Below are 22486 nucleotides of genomic sequence, written 5' to 3'. Positions count from 1 at the left end.
AAAATTTGAAATTTTAAATAAAATTTTAGTTGTAAATAAAATTATTTTTATTGGAGATGTATTTTGATTTATATTTTTTTAATGACTTTGCCATTTATTTCAAAATTATAAAACACAATTAATATATGCCGGCAGTTATACTGTACATTGTTTTAAATTAAAGGATTGATAAAAGAATTTGATCTTCAAACAAAAATTCTTCAATATTAATTTAGCCTATTTTCACATTTTTTTTGAACATTTAATCACAAACAAAAAACAGTTAGCAGAAAAAAAGATATTATTGGAGTGCATTTAGAATCTTAGTGGGTGTCACAATCCCCTATTTTACTCAATACTACAAAAAATTTTACATTTCGCCTTAGTACATCTAATATTCGTGAGTTATGAGTAACTCACATTACTGGTCTTCACTCGATGTTGTAGAATTATCTTTGTCACATTCATTTATATCAGTTGACATCACAACAACAAAGGTTTCGTAATTTATTTTACCATCACTACTAGTAGCTATCCCTTCCACTAAAAAATCAATCTGTTCTTCTGTGAAGCCATCGCCTGTGTAGCTTAAAACAGTTTTTAGTTCGTCAATTGTTAAAAATCCATCACCATCCTTATCGAAAACTTTAAATACATTACGATATTCATCTTGTGAGAAATCAATATTATTACCGTCATCGTTATTCACTTTATTTAACATGTCATGAAAATCTGCTTCAGTTGTATTGTCTCCAATCGAACGGATCAAGTTATTTACTTTATCAACTGTTTTGAAAACATTTTTAAAAAATTCTATTTGTTTTTTATTGAGGTTTTCTACCATTTTGAGATAAATTTATTACACAAGCAGTAGAAGCTATAATTTAACTTTTTTAAACTGAAAAACATACTTCCAAATTTTAGGATCATCTATCGACGGACACAAAACATTAAACTACTTTCCATACATGGACGACGACACAGTTGTTCGGTCGTAAGGTTTGAGTTATTGTTACATTTTGCACATTTATAATTTTATTGCTATTATTGTAAAAAATATAAACAATTTTAAAAAATACATATTTTAAGAAAATATTTAGCATTTTGACAGTTAATATATTAATTGCTATAAAAAATTTTTTTTGTATTGCGTCTTCATATCTGAAGGTTGATCAAATTGTTGTTATATATAATATTTTAAACTTTATTTGATGACAAAATACTATAAGAAGCCAATATATTTTTTTTTAGATTTTGGTTTAAATTACTTTTATTTGAAAATTTAATTTTGAAACACCTGTCTATAGCAGCTTTTACATTAATCTACTTATAATTCATCAACAACAGATTAGTTTTAGTTTTATGGTCCTTTAATGTTAGTGATTTAGTCGAATAAACAAATAAGCAAAGAAGCATCTCCAATGAAATTATATAGCATGATCTTGGTGATCAGTTCACAAAATTTTTGGAAATTACTATGTCAGTATATATATTTCTCAATGACCTCATTAATTTTGCAGTATGACAGTTCGGTGAGGTCGGTAAAAAAAGACGCGTCAAAAATTTTAAATCTTCTATTAGCTAAAGATGGGTAGTGACTCATGAAGTGAAGCACAGTTTCCTCCTCCACAGTTTCCGTAGATCCAGTTTCATAGCATGTCTTCCTATTATGCAGTGACCCGTCAGCACCGATACCGCAGTGCTAAGCAGATTATATCTTAGCTGAAGTGGCTAACTGCAACCTTTATTTGTCGATTTGAATGCCAGGAAGCAAAGTGTCTCCTTTAGCAAGCTCGCCCGCTCTACAATTACCCGAAATATCCCTGCATCCAGGAGCCCATATGAGTTAAACGCTGACATGCCTAGCTTAATCAATAAGGGAAGCCCGGCATTATCGAATTGTTAAAAATGTGGCTGTAGTGTTTACCAAGGATTAATTAGCAGTTTGGCTCTCGGAAAAGACTGAGAATTTTGCATCAAAAATCTGGTTACCTAGGATCCATTTTACTGCATAATGAATTGCCATTGCCTTTGTCTGAAATGCACTGCAGTTGTTAAGCAGTCAAAGCGAAAAACTAAGATCCAATTTTTTAAAGAATATACCACAAAGTGCACGTTCATCTATCTTGGAGCCGTCTGTGTAGATGTCTAGTCTTTCCCACTAGATATAAAAAAATCGACCCCAAATTAAAATCTGGGTTAGAGCAAATATACTCAATTGAGACAAGAACTGACAAAGCTTGCTTTAGGATGACTCCGCGCCGTATGTCAATTCTGGATCAACGGAAAAGTGCGTTGAGAGCAACTGTTCGAATTTTTATATAATATATTATATATTTGTTATTATATATTATATTATATATATATTGGCATACAAATTCTGTATAAAAGGTATTCATATGTCAGCAAAGCCAAAGCTAACGATTTTTATAGTCATCAATCTATTCTGTCTGTTGACATATCCGCCGAGTGAAGTATTAGCCTAATAACTGAAGATACTTCAATATACCAGGTGTACCGGTATGAAGTGAGCGTAAAGATACAAATGTTCCGACAGGGAACATTTGTTGTGAACGAGCCTTTATTTTTTTTTGTTCGTTTGCTATGACATGTGTGAAATATATTTAGTATACATCAAGTCATTGAACAAACAACATCATATTTTTTCATCGTGTCAAAAATGTCGAATTTTGTACCAGAAAGTGATGATTTGCGGAAAGTATTAATTTTTTGTTTTCATTTGAAGAAAAGTGGTGCAGAGTCGCATCGAATGCTTGTCGAGGCATATGGTGATCATGCTCTATCAGAAGCAACATGCAAAAGATGGTTTCAACGGTTCAGAAATAATGATTTTGATGTGAGAAATGAAGAACGTGGAAGACCGCCAAAAAAGTTTGAAGACGCCGAATTGCAAACGATATTGGATGGAGATGACACTTTGGGTCAAAAGCAAATGGCAGAAATGTTAAATGTTGCACAACAAACAATTTCTGACCGTTTAAAAGCTATGGGAAAGATCCAAAAGTGTGGAAAATGGGTGCCACATGAATTGAATGAAAGACAGATGGAAAACCGAAAAAACACTTGTGAAATTTTGCTTCAAAGACACGAAAGAAAATAGGTTTTGCATCGGATTGTTACTGGCGATGAAAAATGGATTTATTTTAAGAATCCTAAACGGAAAAAATCATGGGTTAATCCAGGATAACCATCAACATCGACTGCAAAAAAACCAGATAGATTCGGCAAGAAGACAATGCTGTGTGTTTGGTGGGACCAGAAAGGTGTGGTGTACCACTAGCTCCTAAAACCTGGTGAAACCGTCAATGCTGGTCGCTATGAACAACAAATGATAAATTTGAACCATGCATTGATCGAGAAACGATCAGAATGGGCCAGAAGACACGGCATGGTAATTCTGCTGCATGACAATGCACCTGCACACAAAGCAGAACGGGTTCATGATGCAATCAAACCACTTAGCTGGGAGCTGCTACCCCACCTGCCTTATTTACCAGACTTGGCTCCTTCCGACTACCATTTGTTTTCATCGATGGGACACGCATTGGCTGAGCAGCACTTTGATTCCTACGAGGAGGTCGAAAATTGGGTGTCTGGTTGGTTTAAAAGACGAACAATTTTTTTGGCGTGGTATCCACAAATTGCCAGAAAGGTGGTCAAAATGTGTAGAAAGCAATGGCCAATCCTTTGAATAAAATGTTTTTTACTTTCCTATTAATAATTAGTGTTTTATTTTCACCAAAAAACGCTCATTTCATACTGGTACACCTAATAAAAAATTGAAGATGTTTATTATTGAGGTTTATATTTTTGTAATAATCAAGTCTGTTTACATACTTTTCTCGTTTGATATCGCGCTCCTCATAAAAACTATTTTCTCTATAATTTTCATTAAAAATTCGTGTACAATAGCAATTACAACAAAACTTTATAATCTTTATAGCTATTTTTTATATAAGAATTTTATGAATAAGTTGTAATTTAACGTCAAATTTTTTAGACGGAAGTGACTATTATATTTTTAATAGAAACTTGTTATATTTACATAAAGAGGTTTTCGAACAGAAGTGAAACAACAACAAAAATTTATTTTTTAAATAATTTTAATTAATTAATTTTTAATTAAAAATAAAAAATATAATTAATTATTTAATTCAATTATTCTACAGCTGATTTATGATTTCGTTCTAATATATAAATACAGCAAGTAAAATTGTTATTAAAAACTTTCATAGCAAAAGTAGCAAAACTCCAGCAAAAATATGCGAACATAAAAAAAAAAGTCAAGTACGGCTTTGGATCAGTTGGTTAAGGTGCGCTGATTCTGAGCTTCATATTTGGCAGGACCCGAGTTCGATTCGTGGTACTTACAGTCTCAAAAATAATTATTTACGAATAATTAAATATAAGAATTATTTCCAAGACCACTGATGAAGGGTATTTGGCAATACTCGAAACAGCTGTATGGTCAACCAAAAATTCAATTAATTAAAATTATTTAACAAATAAATTTTTGTTGTTGTTTCACTTCTGTTCGAAAACCTCTTTATAAGAATTTTATAAAATAGTAAAACAGTTAAATTTAATTTCAATTAAAATTTTTGATAAAATTAAAATAGAATTTTTTAATGATTTTATATTATTCATATTTATAATTTGCAATAATCTTAGATTCAAAACTTACTCGTATAACTACTAATTTACTTTATTATTTTGAAATATACACAAGATGATAGTTGTCTATTTTAATATTATATTAATGTGTGTATATATATACTATATATTTAAAAATATTTTATTATATATAAAATGTTTATATGCTTAATAGTATTTTCAGTAAACACATCCTAAGTAAATGTTGTGTGCGCCGCTTTGAGCCATTTTCCATTGAGCGCCTTAACGTCCATTTTAGTTGCGAAATCCTATTATGTTAATTTATATTTTTATAATCTGCTTTGCGAATCCCTTTTCGCCTGTTGTTATTGTAATATAATATGTATCCTGTCATGTATGACCGAAGGCAATGAGTAACTCATATGTAAATAACGTAGCTATCCTTTTTATTCAAGCATAAGAAAATAATCCCACAAGAATGCAAAGTGGGTTTAAAGGCAAAAATATGCTTAGCCAATTTTAGAATTATGAAAAATTGCTTAAAAACCACAAAATGAATAATAAATATTTTATATTAACTTTTAATAATAATAAATTTTTAAGAAGTTATTTTTACCTTAAAAAAAGTGTTTAATGTTTTATTATGCAGTCAGTTTTAAATTTTAATAAATTTTAAACTAATTTGTTTTACGATTTCTTGAAAATATCTGAATGTAATTCAAATCCTTTAAAACTAAAAACGAATAATACCTACTCTGTATTTCCAAAAAAAAAACTCAATTAAAAAATCGTAGACAAAAGACTAATAAAAAATTGAAATAATTTTGTTCTTATTCATTTTAAAATTTTTTCTTTTATTTCTATTTTCTAGTCTTAATCTTTTTTTAACTGTTTTTTTTTGTAACTTCATTTTTCATTAAATGGACTTTCTTTTCTCTTGATATAATACTTCTTTTCCTTAGCCTTTTCATTTCCATAAAACAAATCTATTAAGCATTATTCTTCTTCTTACCCGCCTTAATCTATACGTTAATTGTTTGTTTATTCCTGTTCTTTCTCCATGTAACTTCTTTCCATAGACCACGTTTTCTAGCACTAAAACCTAACAAAATGTATAAAAATAACATATTTAGAACAATAAAAATTCAATAAAGAGAAAGTTACTATTAGAAGACAAATAAGGTGATGAAGGTGATATTCTATCTTTCAAAAATAACCTCTCTGTGAAATTATATTTTAAAATCAAATTTCGTTGTGAATTCATTTTTATAAGATCTGTATTAGTAGTGACCTCTAGACTCATTACCTTCTAGCTATGATTTTTTTTTATATACTTTTTCTTCTCTGAAATATGTTATTTTTTTCTCTTATTACTTTCATTTTTTTAATTAAACCTTTAAAATATTATTTTAATTTTGAATTAAATATTCTTTAATATTGTAATATAATTTAATATTCTAATGTCATATCCTTTAGATATTAGATTTTGAATAATAATTATTTTGTTAATTGTTTTCTTCTTTCTTTTCTAGTTTCAATCTTTTCAATTTTTCAATTTCAATTTTTCAAAGTTTCAATATTTTTTTCCAAATTCTCTCTTATCCCTTTATTTCTCTTTACCTCTTTGGTAATTATTGTTTTCTTGCTTATCTGATTTCCTAAAGTATTACTCTCGTCTCTTTTCATATATAAATTATATCGTTAATTATTTTATTCATTTTTTTCTAAATTTTTTCTGTATCGACTTCTTTATCTTTTAGACATATTACGCTTTTGTGATACCTCAAACTAATTTTGTTAATGGTCTCAGTCTTGATTTTTCTTTACATCAACTATTTTATTTTCAAGATATAGGTACACGGTTGCCACTTGAAAATTTTTTCCGGTACCAAAATTGGTTTAAAAAGGTACCATTTCTGTAAAAAAAGGTCCAAAATTTTTTTGTACCTTTTTATTTTTTTCGCTCTTTTTTTTTTATAGTGTTATAAATGAACAAAATATAAAATAGTGTAAAGTTGAATTTATAAAAAAAATTAATTGGAAATATCCACAATAAAGTTGGGTCGTCAAAAATGTACAATTTTTTGAACATGAGTAACAAACGAAAAAAAAAGTACCAATTTTGGTACTAAAGTACCATAAGTGGCAACCGTGTATAGGTATTATGTTTTCTCACTACCACGGTTGCCACTTATGGTACTTTAGTACCAAAATTGGTACTTTTTTTTTCGTTTGTTACTCATGTTCAAAAAATTGTACATTTTTGACGACCCAACTTTATTGTGGATATTTCCAATTAATTTTTTTTATAAATTCAACTTTACACTATTTTATATTTTGTTCATTTATAACACTATAAAAAACACAGAGCGAAAAAAATAAAAAGGTACAAAAAAATTTTGGACCGTTTTTTACAGAAATGGTACCTTTTTAAACCAATTTTGGTACCGGAAAAAATTTTCAAGTGGCAACCGTGCTCACTACTCTTCTCTTTCTCTTAATGGAAATCTCTTTATTTCTTTTTTGATGCAAATTTTCTCTTTCTTTTACTGCTCTAAATATTGGAATCTTAATAGTAGAATATTTTTTTGACATGGCTTTTATAGGAATTTTATATTAAGAATATTTACACAAACACTTTCTTCAGTATTGTTTCAACTTTTTTGATTATTTTTTTAGTGCAGTTAACTGGCAGTATGACTGTTTTCTTTATTTCTTCATTTTGTTGATTTATTTCATTTCTTAATATTGACAATGTCAATATAAGATTTGAGGGTTATAAATATATGCCTACCTTACTTTTTAATGTATTTCAATACTGTTAAAATATGAAATGAAATATATTTAATAAATCACAAATAATCATAACTGGAAGACATTTATTTCTTTATATATACATAAATTTATAAATATAAACCGACCGGTTTAGCAGTATTAAAATCATATGATTAACTAAATATCCTATTAATTAACCTAATCATAGATTTCGTGCTTAATGGATGCAATATTGAGTTAACCGTTTTTCGGTGTTATAACTTTGTCCCGGTTGAAAAGACCGGCGCTTAATAAAATATATTTTAAACCTCTATATCATGGGAATTAAGCTATGCAGTGTACAGAAAAAAATTATTCAAAATAGCTGATCTTACTAATATCTGTCGGTTCCAAGAACGGCCGGGTCTACGTCCCAGAGCCACTCGCCGAAGACGTCTAAGCGCCGTTCAACATTCAACATCACGCAAGCAGATTCCGGCGGGCTACAACAACAACAATATCTGTTAAATTGCATTTCCCGTGAAATCTGAATGTAAAATAAAATAAAAGATGTATACATTTAATAGAATTGTTAGTAAACTCTGCTGAAAAACTTTAACTTCAAAATAACCTTCAGTATATCTGTCTCATATATTATTTTATTGAATTCTTGAAGTAATTAAGCCACATTAAGAAACAAAACTTAGAACAAAATTTGAGCAGTTATAAATGAGTTTCTTGTAATTTTCAATTTTGAAAATACCAATTAAATGAAATTAAGCTTACAATGACACACACACATACCCATATACCCACTTATACACCAATACTGGCTCTACGATGGTAAGTACTCGTATTTGGCCAAAATGGAGAATTTAAAGCTTCTAGCATGCAGTAGTTGAAGAGTTAAAACGAACATTTAACATTTTTGGTAGCAATTAAAGGCACGTGCTTGTCCAGGACATTGTTTATGGTCTTAAGGAAATAATATTCTTATATTGCGGAAAATGTGCTATTATACGGTTTTGCCATTAATGACTTTCTGGCATGCTGGCCCATTCTTCAAAGCGTTGTCTTATCAAAACGACTAAATACACTAACAACAACAACGACAATGAAACAACAAAGCATCAACAACAACAACAAAAGGGGGCAGACCACTTAAATAATTCCAAATGAAATGAAATGGGAGTTTAATCAACAACAACAAATACCAGTAAAAAAATAAATTTAACAAAATACTATGACTTTAAATGAGAACACAAAGAAAAAAGACTTTGATTAATGCACAATTACAGTGAAATATTTTAATGACCATTGATAATAATGTGAATTCTCCACTGCATTATTAAAGAGGAAAAAAATGGAAAACATATGATAAAAAACCAATAAAATCGCTGAGAGGCGAGTCGAGACAAGTCGAGCCAAACGAAATAAATTGCAGAAAACAAAAACGAATTGAATTGCGATTAAAAATAAAATGCGTATAAAATAAATGTTGAATATTAAATATTGTAATTTATTGCAATTGTTTTTTAATAATGTTTATTTAATTAATTCAACAGTTTCTTTTTGCGCTGCAAACTCGCGTCCGCCTGAACCCGCCCGAGCCCGCCTGCCCGCTTATTCGCTTGTGTGTTCGCATGCAAAAAGGTAAACAATAATGAAAACTCATAAAGGCTGGCACAAAAAATTGTTAAAAAATTGTTAAAAAAATATATTAAAATGCATACAAACACATATGTAAATTTTAATTTATTTGTTAAATAAACAATCACTTTTAAATTATTTTATGCAAATCGAATTTAATTAAGTGACGCACACATACATTCAACGAAATTTGCATTTCGGTGTGTGAGAGCTCGTTAAGCCAACAACGTTAATTAAATTTCAGGAGAATATAAATTTTTGAACTGCGCAAAACAGAGAAAAAATTACACAAAATACACACAAAATACACACGGAAATACCACAACAAACATTTCAACAATTAATTTTAATGCAAAATTTATGCGATTAACCAGGAAATCACTTTCAATCAAATTCACCTTGCGAGGCGATTGCCACGAAGTTGAAAAGCAGTTTTCAATTAAAAAGTATGCCAAAAAGTATGCAACAGTAATATTTACTTTAGTTTGATATGGAAGCCAATTAAATTTTTAATAAACAAAGAAATTTGTGAAGCGATAATGTGGTGTAAAAACAACAAATTAAAATAGTATAAACAATTACTAAAAACAATAAAAGAAAATAAAAAAAAAACATATAAAAGAAAGAAAGACGGTAAGAAAAATAAAGACAACATAAAAATTATGAATTAAAAATTAAAGAGGTTTTTCGAGCTGTAGTGAACTACAACAACAAAAATTCATTTTATATTATTTTAATTAATTGAATTTTTGGCTGACCTTACAACTATTTCGAGTATTGTCAAATAACTATAATCAATTATCTTGGAAATAATTCTTGTATTAAATTGTTCGTAAATATTTTTTTAAGACTGCAAGCACCAGGAATTGAACTCGAGTCCTGCCAAATATAAAGCTCAGAGTCAGCGCAGAGTCAACCAACTGACTCAAAGCCGTACTTAAGTGTTATGTTCGCACATTTTTCTGGAATTTTGATACTTTAAAAAATAAAGTTTAATTAAGTTTCACTTTTATTTTTATTTAAAAACAATTGTGGGGACTTTAACTATTTTTAAAATAGAAAAAAAAAATGATTTAATTTATAATAAAAAACAATCAACAATTTCATATTAAATTTGATCCTTTAAATTCAATTATGACGAAAGCAACTATTTTTTAATAGAACGATTTTTTGAACAGTAGTGAATTGCAACAACAAAATGTTTATATTCCATTAATTCAATTTTTGGCTAACTGTAGAGCTGTTTCGAGTAATGCACAAGTACTCATCATCAGTTGTCTTTTTGAAAATATTTCTTATATATATTTATTATTTTTATTTTTATTTATGACCTTCAAATTTTGGCAGGGCACTAGTGCGATTCCTGGAACTTGCAGTCTCAAAAATTATTTACGAATAATTAAATACAAGAATTATTTTCAAGACCACTGATGTTGGGTATTTGGCAATACTCGAAATAGCTGTATGATCAGCCATAAATTCAATTAATTAAATTAATATAAAAGAAAGAGTTTTTGTTGTTGTAGTTCACTATTTTCCAAAAACCTCATAATTTTTTTTAATATTTTTAATATAATTTATTCATAAATAATCTCTTAGACTGCAAATACCAAGTTTTAAACTTATACCCTGTTAAATTTTAGGCTAAAACTCAATCTTAATTACTCAACTAACCCAAAACAGTACATGACTTCTATTTGACTCTATTTTTTAAATAAAAAGATGTGAAAATTATATTAATTAATGGAATTGTTTCGCTGACCATATCGTTAATTTGAGTACTGCCAAAATTTATTATCTGAGATCTATAGAAATGTTTGTTGGTTTTGTTGATTCGTAAATAATTTTTTTGAACTGCAAGTGCTAGCCTCAGGACTATAATTTATAGATAAATTACTGTTGTAATTTTACACTTTAATCGATCCTGACCAAAACACTTGTTATGTAGTGAGTCATATTACAATGGTTAGTACGTTTACTACAATTTTGATACTTTTTGGTTGTAACAAAATTACCTAAATACCTAAATTAAAATGGTAATATCTTTTGTGTGAATACATATAACATTTTTGCTCCTAAAAGGTTCTAATTTGGCGATCCACAGAAAAATATATCACTTGGATCAATTTTTGATTGAAATTTCTTCCTTTTCTTCCTTTATTCTCTTTTTTACGTTGAAGACAATGACAATTTCACATTTGATATGATCATGATTATTTGTATAACATTGCCCCATAAACTATATAACTACAGCTGCACAAAATTTACACTGTTCTAATTGAAGTTAAAATAATGCTTGTTTTCTCAAACAACAACAATGCTTTTGCTTTATTACAACGAACGCATAAGCCGCAGCTATATATAAATGCAATTAACTTCAAAATTGTTGTTTTCATATTATTAATATTATTTAATAATAGACCAAATAGTAAAAAAATAAAAATAAATAGAAATAGTTTTTGTACAAAATAAAGTCGAACTTTTCTTATTCTTGATACTATAACCCAACTATAGCTATTAGGCGTACAAATAAATAAATTGCTACAGTAGTCGTCGAATAACGAAAGGGTTTTGGACGGCTAATTCGTTATATCGAAAAACTTGTTAAATTGAATTACTACGTTTAATAATAAAACATAAGTCTTCGAAAACTATTTTTAAATACGTTAAATTCGTTTGGTTCGTGATGCTCTCTATTGATTTTTTATATGACTTTTTTTTATGATTTAAATCACGACTTTGTTTTATTGAGTCCATTGATGGAAACCTAGTGTTCCAGAACATTTTAGTTGCTGTTTCATTGACAGTTTCACTTTATATTCTTTATTTTCAAAAGTATTCGTTATAGCTTTGACTATTCTATATAACGAATCATGGATTCGATTGGAAATTATGAATTTATTATGCAGAATAGTATTATATTATTGACTATTCTATTATTTTTCGTAGTGAGCTGATTTTAGCAAGTCACTGAATTGCAAAGAAAAATTAAATAAAAATTTAAATAAGCCAACGCATTAGAATATAATTAATATAAGCTTGGTTCCAATACTATATTATTTATTTAATATATGTACGTAGGCATACAAGTTTGTAGTTTAATTTAGAATCTATATTGTCTTATAGATGTAAATCGTTTTACATAATTAATGAAGATACCGTCATCCATTCAAAAATAATATTTGGTCATGAGTTAAGTTACTATTCATTCATTTCTGTTAATTAATTTGGTATACTTACTAATATAACCACTCAAATAAATTTTGAAAGTTTTAAAGCAAAGATCACCATGTGCTTTACACTAAACATTCATTATTAATATAGCAGTGATTATTAATCAAAAACAAAAGATTAGTTCCTAGTTTTAATATGGATTTTAAATTTAAAAAAATAAAGAATATGGGACCTGTATGATTAGGAGTTATGGGATTAACCGTATTCTAATATGGATTTCAAATAAATAATATATAGAATGTATAAGTACAATATAATGTTAAAATTCTTTTTTTTTTTGAGTTTAACCACAAGAAAAAATGGGAGTACTACCTCTATGCAACAAGTCTATCGAAAAAATTCTAAATTCAATAACCAGCATAACAATAGAAAGTTAAGAGTAGAAGTAAAAACCTATTAACAATTTATTATTACCTAAATAACGTTATATGGTGACAGGTTTGTAATAATATTTAAGACATCTTTATGCCTAATCCACAGAATAACAGTAAAAACTTTTTGTTGACTTTTGTGCTTCACAACTTCACAACTCACAACTCAAAAGTAAGTTCAATAATATAATCTTAACCATATATGGTCTCAATCATCTAAAGAAATACGCTTCGCTTTAACACTGCCTAGTACACTAAATTTAGAAAGAAGTGTACACACAACATACAAAATAGACCAGATAAAGTGTAAGAGAACGGGAAAATTATATTCGATATTATAGAACTCACATAGGAACTTAAATAAGCATGAAAGAAATACTGAATCCAGCCAAATCACTTGTCAGATTCACTTGGGCCGCAACAACTTCTTCTTTGTAACAAATTTTTTCTCAGAAAAAAATATAATTATCTGACTATGTACGTGACTATATGACTTTAGTTGACTTCTTCTTTCGATTTTGAATATTGGTGATTATATCACATAAAACTAAATTATTTAAATTAACTTTGAATAAACATAGTCACAAATTTTTTACTTTTTTTGCATATTATTCTCTGTATCTAGCTATATTTATAAGGGTGCCTATCTCTCGTATTCCGGTCCATTGACGGATCTTTCACAACCATGAAAATATGATAATATTCATGTCAGTAAAAATATGAAAAAATTATATGAGTATATTCGACTATGAGGTGACTATTATATGACAATATGTGTCTATTATGTGGCTTTATATAATTATATAATACAATTATGTGATTATATGTGACAATTATATGAAAATTATGTGACTATTAGGTGATTATTATGTGACTATATATTATATTATATATATTATATGATATGATACTATATGATTACATATGACTATTATATGACTAAATGTAAATTTTGTGATTATATATTATTTTTATATGACTATATGTGACTATTATATGACAATTATGTAAATATTATATGACTATACATGATTATATGTGATTATATATGACTATAAATAACAACACAACTACAAATGACTTCTATGTACCTATATGTCACTATTTGTGACTATATGTGACTACTATAAGACTTTTATTTGACTATTATGTGACTATTATTTGACTATTATGTGATCATTATCTGACTCTAATGTGACTATATGTGAATATTATGTGGCTATATAGAACTATATAAGACTATATATGACTATATATGGACTATATATGACTATTATGTGACTATTATGTAACTCTGTAAAAATTTATAAAACAAATACTTGCGTAATTCAATTAAAACGCTTCACATAACAAATCAAAAAACTGAGTTTGTTTAAATACAAAAACAAAGAAAAAACGATTCTTTAATTACTAAAATTAAAAAAATTTAAATAAACATAAGAAAAAAAATTATAAAAAATTTAACTGTCAACAAGTTAACATTAAAAAATATACATAAGCTTTTGGCTGTAGATACTAGCAAATCGAGCAGATCACAAACTGTCTGCCAGAACTTGATTGTGGCGTATGGGTACACCAGCTCATCGATTCGAGGCAGGCGGCTTTCTAAAAAGGTTCGAGCGATAATGAAATGCGAGCTGAAGAAATGAAATCGGCAATTAATGTCAAAGAATATTATAAAATTAGTGTTTTAAAAATAGGCTAGTAGCCGCGGCGGCGTTCTTGGTAGCATATAAATTTTTAATTAATTTTTTTCAACATTTTTTTGCTACATAAAATTATTTTACCAAACTCTTAACGATGAGTTATGGCTTTTACTATTTCTAGTCTTTGATTGTTTTTTTAGTAGAATTTTTTAATCAATTTTTTTTTCGACAAACGTTTTTCGAATAAAAAATGTTAACATTAAATTAAAAATTTAAATTTTTTCTGTTTCACTTAATAAAAAATTCGCACACGCTCGCTAAGGTCAATATTTGTGAATTTAACATTAAATTTAGGTGAAAGGTACATTCTTATTTATTCTATTCATTATTTCATTAACAGCTCGGTTAAGAGATGCTATAATCAGCATTGTTGGTTCATATATATATTAATAATATAAAAATTACAATAATAATAACATTAAATCGGATGAGACAAATTTTCAACAACATTTTTCTCTTCAAGAGAACATTGGTTTTAAAAACATTTATATTACATATAGTTATACCTTTACCTGTTGTTATTATACCTATTTATGTATGCAGAAAATAATATGATTTGAATTATGTTTTAACGATTATATTTTTGAAATGTTCAATGATTATAAGTGAAACATAATAGGATTTATAAGATGTTCAACGAATAGAAAACATTCAGCATATATCTCTTAACATGTACGAGTATAGCACTCCAACGACCAACCAACGCGATACTCTCTTCTTTAGGCCATCGACTATCCCACGTCTCATCCGACCCGGATAATAATTCTTTATCTGCATATTACCGGAATTCCATATAGTCGCTGCTTGTTGAAGTTGGTACATATTTATAGGAAATTCAATAGTACGATGAAATTTCAAACTGATTGAAATCCAATACATCTTCGTCGTATAACACAAATTCATATGTTATTGTCGTCTAGAATATATCGGTCTTTGGCGGACAGTTTTCCTTATTCCTCCGAATACTTGTACCAAATAAATGGTATAATATCATGCGTAACGTTGTCTAAATCTTACAATATGTCACATAACTATTTGGAATTAGCAATTATTATAATAGTTATTAGTTTTTGTTATTCAATAAACAATATAAGTAATGATCATCAATAATGACCAAAATATTATTACTTTAATTTTTACATACGAATATTTAGTTCAAAAAATTTTTTATCTTGAAAAGCAATTAACTCAGTACCCATTTTTTGACTTTTTCAAAATTACCATTACTCGTTTAATGCATTACTCTCCTCTACCAAAGCAATAAGTAAACTGATAATAAATATGATCGATTTTAGTAAATTTGTCATTCTAAATAGTTTTTATCAATTTACATACATTGTGTGGTATTAAAGGAAAGGATGTCATGTCAAGGGATTATAGATACAATAAAGTGTCTATTTTTCCTGAGATTTCCTTGCAAAGCAAAATCCCTCTTCTCCGAAACGAGTTATCGTTTTGCATGATCCAAAAATTAAATTGCGTGAGATAGCAGAAGTGACAAACATATCATATGAGCGTGTATCGAATATTTTACATAAATATTTGGGTAAGAAAAAGCTATAGGCGAGATGATTGCAGCGTTTGCTACATTGTTTGGAAATGATTATGCACAATCTAATTGATGAAGCATGAATCTATTACTTCACACCTGAAGGAAAAAGCCAGAGAATGGGAACAACCCACGATGATGCACCCAAACGACCACTAACTCAACAAACGGCTGGAGAAGTTTTGGTTTACGTATATTGGGATTCAAGTAGAATAATTTTCGTGGACTATTTGGGAAAAGAAAAAACAATAACATCAGACTATTATTGCGTATTATTGGATCGATTGATAAGGAAATCAAGAAAAATCGACCACACTCGCTCACACGTTTATGAAAACCAACTAAAATTAAATGAGTTACAGTACAAATTTCTTCCCCACTCACCGTATTCTCCAGATTCGGGTCTCAATGATTATTACCTGTTACCAAATTTGAAAGCACATGTTCCAGGAAAAGAGATTTGCATCAAATGATGCAAAGTGGAATGGGAGACTGAGGTATATTTTGGATGTGGTATTATTTAAAAGGTATACAAATGTTGAAAGATCATTGGACTCGGTGTGCCGAGCTAAAAGCGGACTTTATTGATGTATAAAACATAATTTTTCAAAAAAAAAACGCGTTTTTATAACTTAGGCCGAATATTTATCAATCCGCCTCGTAAAGTATGACTGTTCAATAAGACAAAAATTTATTTATAGTTCCTAAAATCAACTATTTTTCTAGTTAGTTTGTTTTCCCATCGGTGCATATTTCAAATGTATAACTTACATTTAATAACGTCAATATCCCCATTCATCAATGGGTTAATTGTACATTATTCACAACACTTTTCTGATTTCAGCAAATTAAACAATAAAGGTTAATTAATACCATATTGAGATAATAAGATATTGATTAATACCTTATTAAGTGTTAAAAAGTATGACTAGAAACATCTCACGTACTGTCAAGTAAGGTTTGGGTCAATGTAATAGATACAATTTCCGTGACCAGGAACTATCCCAAAATATTTTTTGTTTATTTCTTATTTACACAATCGGTTTTCGGTATTTAACAATTAGACTGCCATATTGATTCTTGATCACGAATAGATTTTGTGTTCTAGAATTAATCAATATACTTTTATAATAAGAATAGTTTTCAATCACTCTGTATAAGTATATATACATAAAATATATAGGGTGTATTGACTGTCATCAGTCAACTTTTTAGTTTATTTTTAAGTAATTTTTTGCATATTTAAAGAACTTTATTTAATTATGCAGATGTTAAAGTAAATTTTATTACTGAGATTCAAATGAGGCAAACGCGTGGCTATTAGCGATGCTATCATTTCGCCTTTTGTTTTATTTGAGTTCTAAATGTTTTTTTTATTAGAAGTTTTTATCATGAATTTCATTAATATTTGCTTTTAATTAAGCTGTGGTGGTGGTCTTTGTAAATTTATTAGAAGTAATCTTTTGATTTCATCATGAACGAAATGCTTTTATTTGCAATTTATCGTAAAATAAAAAGAAAATAATTGAAAGAAAAGTTTTAATCCAATAAATGAGCTATAGATAAACAAGGAGACACTAAAGGTCAACAACTGAGTAAGTGCACATGAACCTTAAATTATTGGGTTCAAGTTCAATATCAACAATATATCTTATTTAAAAACTTCAGAATTCATAAATTATTTATTTCAAATTATTTATGCTTGAGTTAAGGACACATTTTGAGAGCTTGTAATTTACTTATTATATATAGAATGCTTCTCATTATATTAATACTGTTACTATTTAATAACATTTAATAATTTGCAAGATGAAAACATTATTTAATTATAAGTTTTCATTATTCTTATAAGTTGTAGTTCTTATTCAATAATTATTTGCTAAAATTAATTTTTTTTTCAATAGAAAGTATGATTTTTTTTCACTTAAAATGTTGGAAATGTATGGATCATGAAAATTTATTGCTTGCTTTTAATTAAAAATATCTGAATCTTATAATTCATACCCTTTTATTCTGTATAAATAGTCTAATAACGGAAAGTAGTGACACTATAACTTTCACTAAATATACAGCACTGTTTTCTATTGGCTCGAGTGAGAAGAAATTAATTACTACTGCATAACTTGCTATTAAAAATGTTTATAACTGGGGGAACCCAGACATGCTTAATAGTTATAGACCGTTAACTTTGATATGCTATATATAAATATATTTGATTAGGTATGACTCCAGACGCCACGATAAGCTAAGACTACGATAAGTCAGACCATAAATTAAAACTAAATTTAAAAAAAACGAAATTATAAAAAAACGATAAATTTATAATTAAGATATGGGAACATGGGAATATGGGGGACCTAGTAATACCAATGTAATAATGTTCCAACGTTCTCAAAACAATGTATTAAAATACATAATAATTGCGTTGTGATACATTCGTAGTGCAGACCTATATTACCTGATAATAAAAACCATTAAGAAAGTCATAAAATTGTGAACTATAACTCATACAAACAGTGGCGTATACAGAGGACATGTTTTCTCTCCCATTACAAAATAATCTACAGATTATACACTGCTGAGGATTTTTAGTAGGCATGAGCGTAGATATGGAATGTCGCACGGCTTCCTCTCAAAAGTGAATAACCGAAGCAATATCGTATATTATACGATGTTGTACGATGATAAGAACGATAAATTAACACTTATTTCATCCAAATTACATTTCTCTCCTTTGGTTTTCAGTTTTTATAAAAACCGTTTTGACTTTCTCAGTTACTCATGATAGAAGGTATACTAAGCAATATTAAATTGGAATGTTTTAAAGCTAAAGAATGGTGTTTTAGATTTGAATAAAACTGTACTATTGAATAAAACTATGAGTAGTTACGAATACTCTTTAAGAAAGTATATCTAAAGCAGTTTGTTCTTTTTAAATTCTTGTTTATACTCTCATGATAATGTTAAAAATGCTAATAGTAATAATTTCAATGAATGGACGATTAGGAAGACAATAAATAAAAATCATATTAGTGAGTTTATGAAATCACTGACATCTCTTACAGTCTCTCTATCTATATTTACACTATTACGGCCATCTTAATGAGTAAGTCAATAAATATCATGTAATAAAAATATTGCAAAAAAATGGAATAAATAGAAATAGTGCAAATATTTGCATTCGTTCCGTTATTCTCCCAGAGTGGATAATAAGTCCACTGCTTATTTATTGAAAAACGATTATGTTATCGGTGAAACGAAATTACTCACTCCCAACCCACAGAATCGTTCCGCGCCTAAAACCCACGAAGCTGCTTATTTTCTGGCAAGGAAATTAAATAGACAGCATCCATATCTGATTGTTTTAGAAAGAATATCCAGTTTTTAGAGTTGCCATCGATCTTGAATATTCGTTTATAAGTTCAATTAATGTGATATCCTCTCTGAATACGTATATATTTACTTATTGTATATAACTACGTCTCTTAATATATTGATGTCCTATAAATTAGTTTATACTATTCTTCTTCATTATTTGTAGACTTAACATCGTATTATCTGACACACAGATTTTTCATAATATATATTGCTGAAAGTTGATTTTTTAGAGTTTTTTACTTAAAGCCAATATAATAAAGAAAAAAGAAGTTTAAATAATAATTTCATTTTATTTCGATAGAAATTCTATTCGATTTTTCAATAATTTCGTTAATATATGAAGACATAAGAAACGCACTTTAAACAATTACCAGTACTTTATTTGGAAAAAATCCAAAACTTTTACGAAAAATCGAATAAGAGAAACCAATTTTGTATATTCCTTTTTCTGAAAAAAAATATATTTTAAATTTACTGTTTTATTGTGATTATATGACAATAATACGATTACCCATTAACAAAGAAGTCGAAGACACGTTTAAGTGTTTATTGTCCATTTGATACACTTTTATGAATGACAAAGTTTTACTATATTTTGCCTCAGAAAATAAATAACATAAAATAGGTATTAATTCCAAGTCTATTAATAGAGCTCTGTTCTATAAAAAAATCCCATTGTTTACTGGCCTACAATAATAATCGAAAAAAAAACTGATTTATTATTATGCAAATTACAATTTTTATTTTCAATGTCAATAACAATACATCAGCGGATAAATTATTTTATCAAAATTTATATAAATTATTTTAATAATAAATAATTTGCAAAAAGCGAAAAAAACAAAAAGAACTTGCTATATACAAAAGTTTCATTCAAAGCATCGAAGCTGACGAATTATGGAAGAGTTATTGCTCATTAATTTATAAAGAATCTCATATAGATTTCAAGGCATATACAACTTAATAAGCGAATATCAACAAATCTTGTAGATAAACATAAATAAAAGTATTTATAAGTATAACAATCAATGCTCTTAAGTTTATGTTTTTAGTTGTATTCAGATGCAAATTATATTTAAACACGGATATATCTTATAACATTTTATAAATCATTATTTTGCGTAGACTATCAAGTAACGAAATAAAAATTTTATGAAAAATAAATAATATATAAATAATATAAAAAACTTACACAAACTGGAAATTTATTTAAATTCCTTAATTAATATTAATATTAAATTATTATGTATGTTTTGATTTAATTATTGTAAGCCACAGTTATTATTCAATTAATTAAGACTTGTTAGGTTAACTATAATTAATTTAGTTAATTATTGATAATATAAATAACATCAGAATATTCTAAATCTCTTAACTTGAGTTTCTAGCAGTAGTGCTTATTTTCCATATTAATCAAGAGATTTAATAACATCACCGCTTATCAAATATCTAACTTCAAGTTCTTATCAAAAGTAATTATTTTGAAGCTGGAGAGATATTTCTCTGGTGTATTAGCTGATACTTTCGACTATATATGAACTTTAATTATTAAATAAAGACAAAGCAGAAAAGCTTATGACAGACTAGACCTATAATTTTACGAGAATATAAATTTAAACAATGTTTTAAACTCTGACGAATCCATCATAGATGAAACCGATAACACAGTTTCAATTTTGAATCTAATATTAAATTCAGCAACCTTTAAATTTTGTACAAAATGAAATGGTTAAATATCGTAGACAGAGTATAATTTAATTAATTATTAAGAATTTATTCTGAATATTCTCCAACTAGGCATGGTTTAGAAAACCTGGAAAAAAACAGCTATGGCTATGATTTCAATACGGGGAAAAAATTTAACCTTTACCAGCTTCATGTAAAATAATTGTAGGTAACCTTCTCAAAGCTCTATTAATATAGATCTTAAAAAGTCTACTCCAATGAAGCAAGCGGAGATCAACAGTTTTTGACAACACAAAAGCAATCGACATTATCTGGCATGTGGGACTCATAGTCAAAATTAAAGACTTTCTTAATCTATTTCATCTAAAATTCAGTCAACTTCGGCACTATCTGGCATGTGAGACTAACAGTCAAAATGAAAGTCACTTCGAAAATCCAAACTTCGACATTATCTGGCATACGGGGCTTAAGTAAAAACAAGATTTAGATTCACTCCTTGAAATACAGAAAATACTATTTTAGAATTACAATTGGAATGTTAATGTGGATAATACTTCATGGTACATAATGATGGTACGTAATTATTGTTTCATGTATTTCTACATATCTTTTTGCCTTCTAGTGAAATTTGTAATGAAGGCACTACCCATTTGTTAACTTCTTAATTCTAAACAAGACTAGAGAATTAGAGAGCTTTTTCTCAATTTTTTGCTTCAGTACAGATCTTATCTAAACTCTGTATTACGCAAATATCCGTTCCGGATTGATTTGGTCACATGCCTTCTTTATATTTATTTATTTTTTTTTTGCACTTGTAATTTAAACAAATTGACTTTCCCACGATATTTCTAATTTTAGCAGATCCGTTTGAGATACATTAAATTGTGTTTTGACTTATGACGTCTTAATTGATTTTTGAACAACATTAATTAATTACAATAAAAACAACAGACAATGTATATCTCCGGTTTGGATGAATACATGTGTTAAACGCTCTAAAAGTAGAAAATTAATTTTGTATAAAAACTGGATACATTTTTTATTATTAAAATATCTTGAATGAATTTCATCCAAAATAATAAATACACAAGAATGATTATCACAAAACATATAACTTCGGTTGAGTAATAAAAAAATGAAACAAGAATTTTAAATTATTAGTTTAAATACCAGAAGATGAGCTATTCCGTGCCAACACTCGAGAATAAAAACAGTGGTGTACAGGAAACGAGATATGGAGGCAATTCTTTTTTATATGATATCTAAAAAATTTTTAAATTAATTAATAACTAACCAAATCTTCTTCTCTGACTTAAATATATATATATAATATATTAACAGAAATTGTTTGGTGCTTTAAAAAAAATTATCAGGCAATCTTAATTTTGATATTATATACTTTTACTACAATTAAATACAATAGATTGCCTAATAGATTTATGTGAATATGTGTAAGAAAAAAGAAAAGGCTCAGATATAGATATAACCGAAACCAACATCTCAATACAAACCCTGATTTGTAAACTGTTTAGGAATGTGCTTGA

At 27.8% G+C, this 22486-nt stretch overlaps 1 protein-coding gene across 2 annotated transcripts; it reads right to left on the bottom strand.

Moving 5' to 3' along the window:
* Positions 1–93: 93 nt before the first annotated feature.
* On the bottom strand, positions 94–1031 carry LOC119679437 (calmodulin-like). 2 transcript variants are annotated; one of them, XM_038091788.1, is made up of 2 exons: positions 673–1031; positions 94–624 (listed from the first exon to the last, which is right to left on the bottom strand). In XM_038091788.1, exons 1-2 carry the CDS (start codon positions 821–823, stop codon positions 401–403), a joined length of 375 nt encoding a protein of 124 aa, XP_037947716.1. In that variant the 5' UTR covers positions 824–1031; the 3' UTR covers positions 94–400. The 2 variants fall into 2 exon arrangements, with proteins under 2 accessions (XP_037947716.1, XP_037947717.1); XM_038091789.1 differs by having other exon boundaries at positions 94–613.
* Positions 1032–22486: the final 21455 nt, after the last annotated feature.

This window comes from Teleopsis dalmanni, chromosome 2, assembly GCF_002237135.1.
Source record: "Teleopsis dalmanni isolate 2A chromosome 2, ASM223713v2, whole genome shotgun sequence".
NCBI lineage: Eukaryota > Metazoa > Arthropoda > Insecta > Diptera > Diopsidae > Teleopsis > Teleopsis dalmanni.
Note: the sequence above shows the minus strand (reverse complement) of the source record. Positions and strands in the feature narration are given on the sequence as shown.

Bases quoted from the DNA above. Each gene is read 5' to 3' on its own strand.
- LOC119679437 (XM_038091788.1), bottom strand. From the start codon at position 823: ATGGTAGAAAACCTCAATAAAAAACAAATAGAATTTTTTAAAAATGTT. The intron at 625-672 runs GTAATAATATTG...ATGTATTTAAAG, and splicing joins TAAAGTGAATAACGATGACG to TTTTCGATAAGGATGGTGAT.